The 12,023-nt window shown below is 38.9% G+C and overlaps 1 protein-coding gene across 3 annotated transcripts in view; it reads left to right on the forward strand.

Moving 5' to 3' along the window:
• Positions 1-12,023, forward strand: part of UNC79 (unc-79 homolog, NALCN channel complex subunit) — a 105,931-nt gene that overhangs the window by 50,679 nt on the left and 43,229 nt on the right. For 2 of the 3 annotated variants that reach the window (XM_058848083.1, XM_058848091.1), the window contains 5 exons: positions 1,773-1,955; positions 2,677-2,839; positions 5,692-5,841; positions 7,168-8,388; positions 10,124-10,231. In XM_058848083.1, coding sequence (XP_058704066.1) covers positions 1,773-1,955; positions 2,677-2,839; positions 5,692-5,841; positions 7,168-8,388; positions 10,124-10,231 — 1,825 coding nt within the window. The remainder of the gene's footprint in view (positions 1-1,772; positions 1,956-2,676; positions 2,840-5,691; positions 5,842-7,167; positions 8,389-10,123; positions 10,232-12,023) is intronic. The other variant, XM_058848101.1, reaches the window with a different exon arrangement.

Genomic DNA, 12,023 nt, shown 5'->3' on the forward strand with positions numbered 1-12,023 from the left:
AATTTTGATTCCGATCTTGGTACGAGTGGACAGTTCAATTAAAAAAAAAATAATCAAATGTCTCAGTGTTTTTCACAGTAAACTGCGAGTGTTTAGGACTCCCGAAGGCCCGGGTTTCTCTGCAGTGGCCGTGCTTGCCCGCGCGGTGGCGCTGCTGCCGCAGCGCCTTGGCCTAGCGCGGGCTCCGCTCCGCCCCTCCCGCGGCCTTCATTCCCTCCTTCCTTCATTTATTTCCTCATTCCCTCATTTCTTCATTCCCTCATTCCCTCATTTCTTCATTCCCTCATTCCCTCATGCCTTCTTTTGCTCAGCGCCGGGCATGTTCACGCTACAGGATTAGGCAGCGCTCTGTCTGCTTTGTATGGATGAGCTGTTCCTGACCGTGCTGTGTAACTATCGCTCCCTGAGGGAACACGGCATCACGGGCTGGGGCCGAATTTGGTGGTTATAAATCATATATTTGACTGGCTCACCCTACATGGATAGACGTGGGATTCATCTGTTTAGCTCTACACATGCAACACGAGTATTTGAGACAGCTGCACATCAAACTGGAGAATTTTACAGGGAAAATCTAGTCAGCTTGTTCAGGAGAGAACATGGGACCACGAGATTAGTGTTTGTAAATTAGTCTCATCTGCTTGTTCTGATTAAAACAAAAAAAACCCAAAAGAAGTATAGACTGACTGTTTAGATGTAGAGAGCTGCTGATAAAGTTCAGTAAGTCCACTGAAACTGCAGGGGTGTGTTAGATTTTGGGGGTTGTGCCTTGGCCTGCTGTTGCACCTTCCCGGGTGTAGAGCAGCATCAGACACGAGGCCTTTGTGGAGCCTTGTCATGATCTAGTTTAACTGTTGATCTCAGCATGTGTGATTTTAGAAATAGCTCAGGCTGGAACTCTGATAAAAAGATTATGAAAAATGGCATTGCAGTTTCAAGTGAAAACACAGTTGTGTCAGGGTGATGGGAATATATGGCTTCACTGCACTTTTGAATCACTCCTAGGATTCAAGCCACTGGCCCCAAATAGCATGGTGCTCTTCAAAGGTCATGATGGAGGCAAGGCACGTGACTAACAGTAATCACAGCAACCTGTCTGCAGCAACACCGCTACTTAAGATCCATGAGCATTTTATTTAGAGCAAGATATTTTTCATTTGCTTTACTCTTGGATCCTTTAGGATTTGTGTGCTTAAACTTCCTGCATAATATAGTAGACACTCTTACCTTCGGTGGAGAGTGGGAACCTAGTGTCATTACCTGATTCCAGAACCTGGGACTTAAAAAACTCTAATGCCTAATGTTGCAAGCCTATTGACAAAAAAATGAAAACTGCCATTTTTGTTAAAATGTTAATACAATGTTAATACAAAGCCCCCAAATAACCAAACTACTCAACCTCCAAAATTCACAAGTGCATCCTGTCAAACATGGGGTATACATGATACGGTTTTGTGTACTGAGGCATGATCAATTTGTACTATAATACAAGTCTATTTCAGCATAAAATATTTTATGAACTTGCCAGTGTATCTTAAAATTTAAACTGTGCTGGATGAAAGGCTTTCAGAACACATTTTCTTTGTTTCATTCTGACTATCTGGCTAAAATGAGAAGGTGGCAAGCTTTCAGAAAGCTTTTAAATGGTAGTGAGATTTCCTTAAAACCACTGATTTCTTTTCCCTTACCTAATACCTCAACTGTAATCATTATTTTGTTTTTTAACGTCAGTGGATTTGGTTTTGGTGAGGTAACTCCTGTGTTCTTTTCAGGTGATGGACTATAACATTAACCTGGGAAAACACCTTCTTCCCTTGGTGGTGCAGGTGTTGAAATATTGCACTTGTCCTCAGCTAAGGCATTACTTTCAGCAGCCTCCTCGCTGCTCTCTCTGGTCCCTCAAACCTCACATTCGGCAGATGTGGTTAAAGGCTTTGCTTGTTATTCTCTATAAGGTGAGTGGTCTTAAAAAGACACTGTCCACAGAAAAATTTTCAATTTGAAATTTGTTACAGGGAACACCTAAATGTATGGCAAGTGAATGGAACTGTAAAAGACAATTTTCTTTCTTATACTTACTTGCTGCATTTAATTTCAGTGTCTGAAATAGTTAGGATTTAGTCTGTGTTACTGACTTCCTCTGTGCTTCTGCAGTCTTTGTCTTTCAGGTGTTTACATGAGAAAGGAAAATATGGATATTAGAATAGGAAAATGATGTATGAAATTCCAGTGAGGAGTATTTTGAGTAACTTAGAATTAGTTTTAAAAAAACAATAATAACTTTAAACGGGGGAGTGTGTCAGTTTAGCAGTTTGTATTCTTCAGATAAGTGATGCTTTTTAGAAAATGCTGTTAAAATGTAAGGTATTTATGGAGCAAATTGAGCTGAAAATACTTTTGACGTGCTTAACAAATTTCTAGCAGGTCTACAGAGTGTACAGGGAAGTGCAGACATTAACGTTACTAATATGGACTTTTAATATTATTAAAATGATTTTGTGTACAAAGATGAGAACAGTCCTGCTTCTCATGATATATTTAGAAGTGTATAATCAAGGGAAGGCAAAGGGCATCCAGCTGACAATATTATTGTAATTTTTCTGTTTTGCTGCCTAAATGCTTATCCAAGGAGAAAAGTTAGTTTTTAAGCTGAAGTTTTTCTCTTTTGCTGAACAGTACCCCTACAGAGACTGTGAAATCAGCAAGATTGTACTTCACCTAATCCACATCACAGTCAATACCCTCAACGCTCAGTATCACAGCTGCAAGCCTCATGCAACTGCTGGCCCTTTGTATAGTGACAACAGTAACATAAGCCGATACAGTGAAAAGGAGAAAGGTACTTTCAACACTCTAATTTGTATGAGAGTCATTGGTTTAATTCATTAAGTCTTGCAGATGTTGTAAAAATGGGTAAATATGGTCTGAACTTTAGAACATAATACTTGGAATTGAGTCTGAAGTGTGACTTACCTGACTGACCAGTATAGGCAAGTATGGTAAGAGATATTCTCAGCTGCTCTGTAGGCTGGGCATAACACAGTGGTCTCACATCCTTTATGGGAGTGTATCTTAGACTTAATGGTTCAGTCACCATGTCTGGATAGTCCTTGGCCTTTTCTATGGCAGTGCTAGCTGATCCTGCAAACACACAAAGTGTGCAACCAGCCTGACACCACATTTTGATTTTACTTTGTAATAAAGTGAAATAGTAGCACATATTGATGCTGAAAAGAGAAGGCTATGAATTCAGTCTATAGTTTGCTTTTCTCTTTAAAGGAGAGGAAGTTGACAAGGTTAATGCAAATGTGTAGGTGGATGTCTAAAGGCAAAAGAAGGTTCAATACTTTGTGTCTGATTGTGAGCTCTGTATGTGCTTGCTAGGTGTTGCAGAGGTACTGTGATGGTGTGAACTGGTGTAAACTTGGGACTTCAAATACCATGTTGTCACTGAGTGTAATTCCTTAGGTTTGTGAAGTTAGTTACATAATAAGCGTTAATGATTAACACATTCTTTTGATATTCTGTAGCCTTCCTTCAGTTATTTTGCCTTTTAGCTGCTTGTTTGCTGTATACATTTTTCTTCTCAAATAGTCTGTGTAGTATGCAGCAAACTCTTCTGAAGAAAAATCTGAGAAACACCCTTTTTTTCATGTCAGTACCTTTTCCTCTTCTGCTGCTCGTTGCTTGTGAAAAGATTTCTGGCAAACCAAGAGCACAACATTTAGTTTACCTGAACACCCTATTACCCTGCTCTAGCAAATTAAAGCAATCTTAATGTAGATTTAAAGTATATATTGCATAACTCACTCAGTTGGACATTTTGTATTGCTAGTGGAAGGCTAAGAGGGTTAAGACAACTGTGGCCTTACTGTGAATTTGTCTTTGTTTTGAGACAAGTTAATGACTTAATTCATAATGACTTACTTTTATAATGCATTTCTAAAGTGTATTAATTTTCTGGATTCTGAGAGGTTTTAAAGACAAACTGAGGTGCCCAAGTACCCAGCTTGTCCAGTACTGGTTCCCTGGGTGGCCTTGTGTCTCATTTCAGCATTGTTCCTTATGTTTACAGTAAGGAGAATAATATTTACTTGCTTTCCAAAGCTGTTGTGAAGGACTTTGGGCTGCACAGAGGCAAACCATAAATGGGCAAATGTTACTCTGTAAATACTGACTTAACCATGGGGCTTGTTTTCTTTGTTGGTGGAAGGGCTGCAGAAAAAGGAGGACGTAGGAAAGTTTTCTTTCACCTCCAAAAAGCAGCCAATGTATTTCCATAGGGACTTGGAAAGTTGAAGCCTTTCCCACCTTTTCTAAAGAGACTTGTTTAATCAGTGGCCAGGTAGTGTCTGTGTGTTGCTGTCATCATCAGAGGTGGTGTTTAGATAGTGAACAGATGAGGATTTGGTTGTCAGGCAGCAACAATTCTTATGCTAAAGATGGATTTCCCCACTATTGAACTCTTTTCCAAATTTTTGTGCCAAACTTTGTTGTGGGGATCATGAGTGTTTCGGGGACCAAGTGTACAGAGTGCTGTAGTATTGATACAAAATATTGTGACAAGAAGCATTTGTTGCTAAGGGGAAGAAGAAGTTACACATAGGAGGACATGACATGAAAAGTGATCTTCTAAGTTATTAAAACCAGTTCCTGTAGAAATTCTTACTGTCAATTTTGATTTGTGTTCATCATTTCAATTATATATCTTGGCCCTGATGCCTTTAGGTAGCAGTTTCATAGCTTGACAGGTACTAGCAGCTTCCCAGCAATTTCAAAGTAAAAGATATGTCTCATTTAAGTCTTCAGTTTTTGTCCATTCTAGCCCTTTGACTTACTTGCCCCGTCACTCCCGGACACCAAATGCATTTCCTCTCCATATTTGCTTGCTAGAATAAACAAGGCAAACTTTGTTTTTCTTTTGAGTGCTCTGTTTTATTTTTTGTCGCAGTAGTGTTTCTTATTTCCTTGGAGATGAGTTACTGGACATAGAATTACAGAATGATTCCACATGATAGATATGGAATTTTTCTTTTTTTTATTTCTTTTTTTTTTTAATAGCCGTTTCATATAGATGGTATGGCAATTTTTTTGATGGATAAATGGATTTGGATCTTTAATTCTCTTTGCCATTTTTATCTGGCTGATCTCAAATAAGGGCATAATGTTTTACTGTTACTACTTAGATCAATAATTTCAGAATTCATACTCTTAGGTCTTATTCTATTATTATTACCATTATCAGCTTCCCAAGATGATCCATTTCTTCCTTTTTCACGTTCTTATTTTGCTGGTTTATTACTTACCTTGCAGTTCTTTCACTAATTTCCATCTTCTTCAATTTACCATTTCTCACTGAGCACTACAGAAGTTCTTTACTCAAGTCAGTGTCCCGATCCAGTGTATTTCTTCCATCTAAAGAATCTGTATTATTATCAGTAAAGAAGATCAACTTAGAATGGTAAAAGCTTTGTTATGCTTTTGTTGCTGTGTAACCCATTTTTCATTTTTCTCTGACCTTAACTCAAGATGTAAAAAGAATGACAAAGTTACACCTGGAATACAGGTTTAAAAACTTTGTTTTTAATTCAAGTTTAATTGACACTAGCTGAGGTTTTGTTACATAGACAGCTTTCCATTCAAGAAATTGCACTCTCTTAAGAATAATAACATTTTTTCTTTCTCCAGCAGAGGAAGACAGTGTTTTTGATGAATCTGATATTCATGATACACCAACTGGACCTTGCAATAAAGAGTCTCAAACTTTCTTTGCAAGACTGAAAAGAATTGGTGGCAGCAAAATGGTGAAATATCAACCAGTTGAGATGAATGCTCAGAGAAGTATGAATTATTTTTTTGGTGTAAACTCATGCAGAAATACAATTTCCTACTCTTAGTTTCAAGCTACCAACTTTCTTTGTAGAGTTTGTTGCACTGCCTAATTTTAATATAACTACTCTGACTCTGAAGAACACTCATTTCCAATGAGTTATCTTTCAGGAATCTCAAAGTAGGCACTTTAGAGTAAAAATACCTAAAATCAGCAGTTGTTTTTTTAAACATTAAACTCTTTTAAATTAAAAAACAATTAAGATGATTTTTTTGAATTTTCTTCAACCATTCGGCTGAAGACTTTTTATTTAAATTATTTTTTCCCAGAAACTGATTTTGTTGATAAGGTGGGACTCTATAGTAAGCAAATTTGTTGTTGCTGCTGCAAATATTATGGTTTTCCATTGGCAAAAATGGGGTTTTTCAAAAAGTAGGAACTATTTTGATTTCAAATTTAGGTGTCTGGAATCAACAGCCTGAAAAAAGTTGAAGAGATTTTCACTACCATCCACCTGCCTGTTTTTTTTTTCCTTTTAGGTGTTTGCAGAGGGAGGGAAAGTGATTCTGACTAGAGCAAACACTTAAACTTCTATCATTGTTTTTTTTCTGCATGGTGATTCATATGTGGAGAATTTTGAAATATGGAGATAGTAATGATTAGGAATATTCTGGTTTATGTGAAAATATGTAAATAATAATAACAACAACGGTGATAATCTTTGAAAATGTTCTCAGTGAGTGTGTTCACATAGCAAAGAATCAGTGCAGTGGCAGTGCCAGAAGGTGCAGCTGTGCTCACTGCCATTCTCCCCAGGATGAGGAGGGAAGACTGAGTGTTGTGATAGCTGCTGGACCCTACTGGGTTCCAGGATCACCAGGGAAAAATTCTCTGATCTCAGGTTTGTGCTGCAATATCCTCACTGCCAATACTACCCTTGCTTTTTGAATCAGAAGCATCCATTTGAAGCCTGCTCTGCTGCAGTAAGTAACAGGTGTACTACATGCAGCCATCTCAAGTATCTGTGGAAATTACATGCCTATGCCACCTGCTTTCAATGCACAAGGTTAAACAGTCTATCTCCAAGGTACATATGTCCAGGATGAATAGACTTTGGGCAGCATTTAGGTAAACTCTACTATCCAAAATAGCAGGTTTTTGTTATAATTTATTGTAAAAATCCATGTAATTTGGTTCTGAGGTTAAAATATAGGCAATTTTGACTAATACTGGGCTTGTATTTAAAATGTAAGTCATGTTGAATTGTGATATAAAGATGAAGGTATCTGCTGAAAGTCTCCAACTGAGGTAGTATTAGCTTTTTCTGTTTTGATCAGGTGAAATAGAGCTGGCTGAATATAGAGAGACGGGGGCCTTACAAGACAGTATTCTCCGCTGTGTGAGAGAAGAAAGCATTCAGAAAAAAAAACTGCGCTCTCTAAAACAAAAATCTCTTGATATAGGGAACGCAGACTCCCTGTTGTTCTCATTAGACGAACATCGCAGGAAGTCCTGCATAGACCGGTGTGACTTAGAAAAGCCTCCTGTCCCTGCTGCTTACACCACGCACAGGCAGAGCGATTATGGACGGTCTCGGCAGAATTCTTCTACTAAAGCTGAAAATATAGACGCACAAGAAAGCCTTCCCCATACAGAGAGTTTCCAGGAAACAAAAAGACCTGTCATCCCAGAGGTTAGGCTAAATTGCATGGAAACCTATGAAGTGAAAGTGGACTCCCCAGTTAAAACTGCTAGTCCCAAGGAAGATTTAGATCTGATAGATTTGTCCTCCGATTCAACGTCAGGTCCTGAAAAATATTCAGTGCTCTCCACTTCAGACAGTGACTCTTTAGTCTTTGAACCACTTCCTCCCCTTAGAATAGTGGAGAGTGATGAAGAAGAAGAAACAGCAAACCCTTCAAATGATGAGGTCTCTGGCAAAACTGCTGTTTCATCTCCAATTCCTATCAATGTGTCTGCACTCAGCCTCAGCACAACTCCGCTGGTACAGTTCAGCATTGAAGATTGCTCCAAGGACTTTAGTTCAAAGGATACAAGCAACAGTGCTTCAGCAGGAACAGAGGAGGTAATTTCCACTTCTCCCAAAGATCAGAAGGAGTCTTCAGAGTTAGTTAAGCCAGAAGAATTTCAGGACATGTCCTCTGGAAACTCACTAACGCTGAAACAGAAAAGGGACCTGCTGCAGAAATCATCTGCCCTTCCAGAAATGTCCCTTGATGATAACTCTGAGCTTGGTGTGGAGGAAATTAAACCCAGTGGAACAATTCCAAGCCCAAATGTAAAGACAGTCCTTATCAAAGTCCCTGAAGATTCTGAAAGGCAAACAGAAGGGGATAAACTTGATACCAATACAGAGTCTGACACCGAACAAAACACGGAGCAGAAACAAGAAGGGGAGACTGAGGAGTCAGAATTTAAGATTCAGATTGTTCCTCGCCAGAGGAAGCAGAGGAAGATTGCTGTGAGTGCTATTCAGAGAGAATACCTGGACATTTCTTTTAACATCCTTGACAAGCTGGGAGAGCAGAAGGAGGCAGGTGAGCTTACTCACCTGATCAAAAGGCTTATTTTTGTGTGAAGGTTTTAGTAGCAGATCTGTGTAAGGAGATGTATATATATATATGGTGAGACATGGGTATTTATAGCGTCTGAAGTGCTAGCTGAGTGCTTTCAGGTGCTTGTTTCTCACAAGGAATGTGCTAACCATTCAGGTATGATGAATGTGTGAAGGGCCCATTTGAAAAGAAAGTGAAATTCTGTTAAAAAACACTCATTCTGATATCCAAGTTAGGAAATCGAACTCCCTGTCCTCTTTAGGCTGGGAGTCAGAAAAATGGTTATATTTCTGTGCCTTTTATCCTGCTAATCTAGTCCAGGCTACACTGATTCTCTTTTGGTGTAGTGATTTGTGGCCCTTATTTCTTTTCCCAGCATAAGGCAGTGGAAAGCAGAATGAATCACAAAGTGCAAGGCTGCGCAGGCTGTAGACCTCAGAAGTAAGAGCATTTGGAATTAGCCACAGTTTGCATCTAGACATAGACATACACATATCTTTTGTTTTTATACACTAAAACCTGTTTGTATCCTTCTTTGAACTGGGTGTCCACAAAGTTTTCATGGTCTGTGTTTTTTAAAGATCCAAAATTCAAAGATGGGTAGTCCACTGTGTACCCTAAATTTTTTTTCAATGCAAAGATTTTTTACTAAGTTCTTTCAGGTAGAGAGAAAGGGAGTTTTAGCTTTTCCTCAGATTTGAATTGAATCTATCAAACCATTTGAAAAACTGTATGCTGCTGCCTTTTTAATTTCTTGGCTGTTTTTTTCTCCCTAGGATTTTTCAGTTATTAGAATTTTACCCGGTTTTTAAACATATTAATGAAAAAGGACAGAATCTGTCAGGCCTCAGTTCTTTGTTGCCATTAAAGTGAGGGGGAATATTTATGCATTCCTCACTACTGTTTTCCTAATTACTTCAGAGGGAACCACAGTACAAATTCTTCTAAGGAAATTCCACTTTTACAAGGTGAAATTGTTCCATGTAATGCTAGTTACACTGTTCCCTTTATGTTTCAGGCCTGTCGTCCCATTTATGGTTCTAATAAGCTGAAGAACTACTGGAGCTTTATAAAAATTAAAGAGATCTGAGTGCTTTTGAACCTTTCATATAGAGAAGCATGGTCTTGAAAGAATTGTTCAATTAGACTCGGTGCTTTTTTTGACCATTAACAAGGGCCAGTTTTCATGCAGTGATGAACACTGTTACCCTCGAAACTGCTTGGAAGGGCCGTCCCAGTTCTGAAACACCACGTGGAACCTTTTTAATGCAGAGTTTTAAACTGTGAATCTTCAGGATCAAATACTAGATCAGCAGCCTGTTGAATAAAAACTGCTGATATGTTGGAGTTAAGGCTTTTAAAAGATGCTAAGCTGTCACTTAAACTAGTTTTACATCAGTGGTCTCTCTTATTTCCATGTTGGTGGTTCCAATAATCATTTGAGTGGAATCATTATCAAATTCTATGTGCATTTATTAATCGTGAGTTCTAAAGACCATAGGCAGAATTCTCCTTTAAAAAGTGATTTTAAGAAATAGATCCCTGTGCCCCTATAAAAATTCTTATGACAAACACACTGAATCCTGTTAAAACTACTGGGAATGCCAGATGGTGAATGGGTGACTGAAATGATGTGAAAGGGCATCTAGGGAGAAGGAAGATAAAAAACTTTGTTGATTTTAAATGTCGAGAGTTTAAGCATGATTTTCACATGCAGATCCTGCTGCCAAAGGACTTTCAACACTGGAAATGCCAAGAGAGTCATCATCTGCACCAACCCTTGAAGCAGGAGTTCCAGAGACAAGTAGCCACTCTTCCATATCAAGTAAGTTTACCTCTGGTTTGAGGATTAAAATCAAAGTTACTGTATTTGTGCCTCAGGTATGCATCATGTATGGTAAATTCCTTCCTCTGAGTTCCCTTGATTCTTCGAAGTATAGCTGTTCTGGATATCATTAGAACTGTTAAATCTCTGATGGTCAGCAGCATTTTAATAGCTAGCAGCTAAAGATTTTCTCTTGGGACATGGCAAGTTTGACAAATATGGTTTTCTTGAATTAAAGTAGGTAGCAGCTGATAGCTGTAATTCTACTAAAGCTGAATGTTTATTTTCCTCTGTGAGAAAGCATTGTCAACTGTCAGTGCACAGAAGCAGGACACAGGACTGTTACTGTGGCCTTTGGTACATTTTTTGCTGTACCTTAGGGAAAAAATCCCTTGCAACTTTTATAGAATGCCTTGAATGCCGCTTCCTCAGCTGCTGGCTGAAATGTGGTATCTCTTTATCTGGGACTCCCATAACCATTTCAGTTGAAAGTGGACTGTGTTGTGTAAAGCAGACATGACACATGGCTTAACAGAGCACATGACGATAAGAAGGTGGAGGTACCTTAGAACACTTAACAAAATTCAGAATGGTGTGTCCATCTAGGTACCACATATGTAGGCCAGTGGGACAGAACTGTGGCTAGTGAAATAGGGAGGGGAAATAACTTATTTTGATACCAGTGAACTGATAGGTCAGCTCAACTGTCTTACTGAACTTCAATTTCAGATTGCTGTAGCAATGTTAAATTTTAGTTTCTGAAATTCATCATCTGCTAATTTTTTTGGAAGGAATGTCTGGCTTATTGAAGGAAGAATGTTATTTTAGACATACTAATTGAGTACCTCCCCAGTTTTCCCACAAGCATCTCAGGTCATGTGCATCTTACAGAGTACATTTGTTGGCCACCTAATATACAGATGTCACTTATTAAAGCAGCTCAAGGGGTGCCAGTTAAGACCTATCTCTCTTGTTTGTAGCCTAGTGCTAGTGGTTCCTGTAAATTCCAACATATGAAACTGGGAATGGTACCTATATGATGTTGAGCCTCCATTCCTATGTAAATATTTATTTTCTCTTTCTGGAGACTTGCCTCAGTTTCCAACTGCAAAAAGGGATATTAGTTCTTCCATTGTGTCTCTTGTACATTTAGACTGAAATGTTTTTAATCTTCTACTATGTATCTTTACAGTGCTTTGCATAGTAGGCCCTGATCTGGCCTGTGAGCACAAGACACTTCTGTAACACTAATAGTTAATATTACTTGTTCAGCCAGTGCCTGGCCACACAAAGCAAACATCTTTGACTGCAACGGGAAGATTTTGCCTTTGGACTTCTCTTTTTGAGTAGAGAATTCTACACAAACAGAAGGATTGATCAGATCAGTAGATAACAAATGAAAAGTGTTGCCAGCCACTGTATGAAGGTTATTGACCTTTTAATGTGCTTGTTAGGTTTCTTGTAGAAAACCTGATAGAGGAAAACTTCCTCCCTGTCATGGTCTAACCCCAGCCAGCACCCAAGCCCTGGACAGCAGGATTGGGGATAGAGAAGGAAGGATAAAACCTGGAAAACTCATGGGTTGAGAAAATAACAGTTTAGTAGGGAAAGCAAAACTTGTGCATGCAAACAGATCAAAACAAGGAATTAATTCACTGCCTCCCATGGGCAGGCAGGTGTTCAGCCATCTCCAGGAGAGCAGAGCCCCATCACAGGTAATGGTGACTTGGGAAGATGAAATCCCTCACTCCAAGCATGTCCCTCCCTTCCTCCTTCTTTCACCCACTTTACA

The sequence above is a fragment of the Poecile atricapillus genome, chromosome 1, assembly GCF_030490865.1.
Source record: "Poecile atricapillus isolate bPoeAtr1 chromosome 1, bPoeAtr1.hap1, whole genome shotgun sequence".
Lineage (NCBI taxonomy): Eukaryota > Metazoa > Chordata > Aves > Passeriformes > Paridae > Poecile > Poecile atricapillus.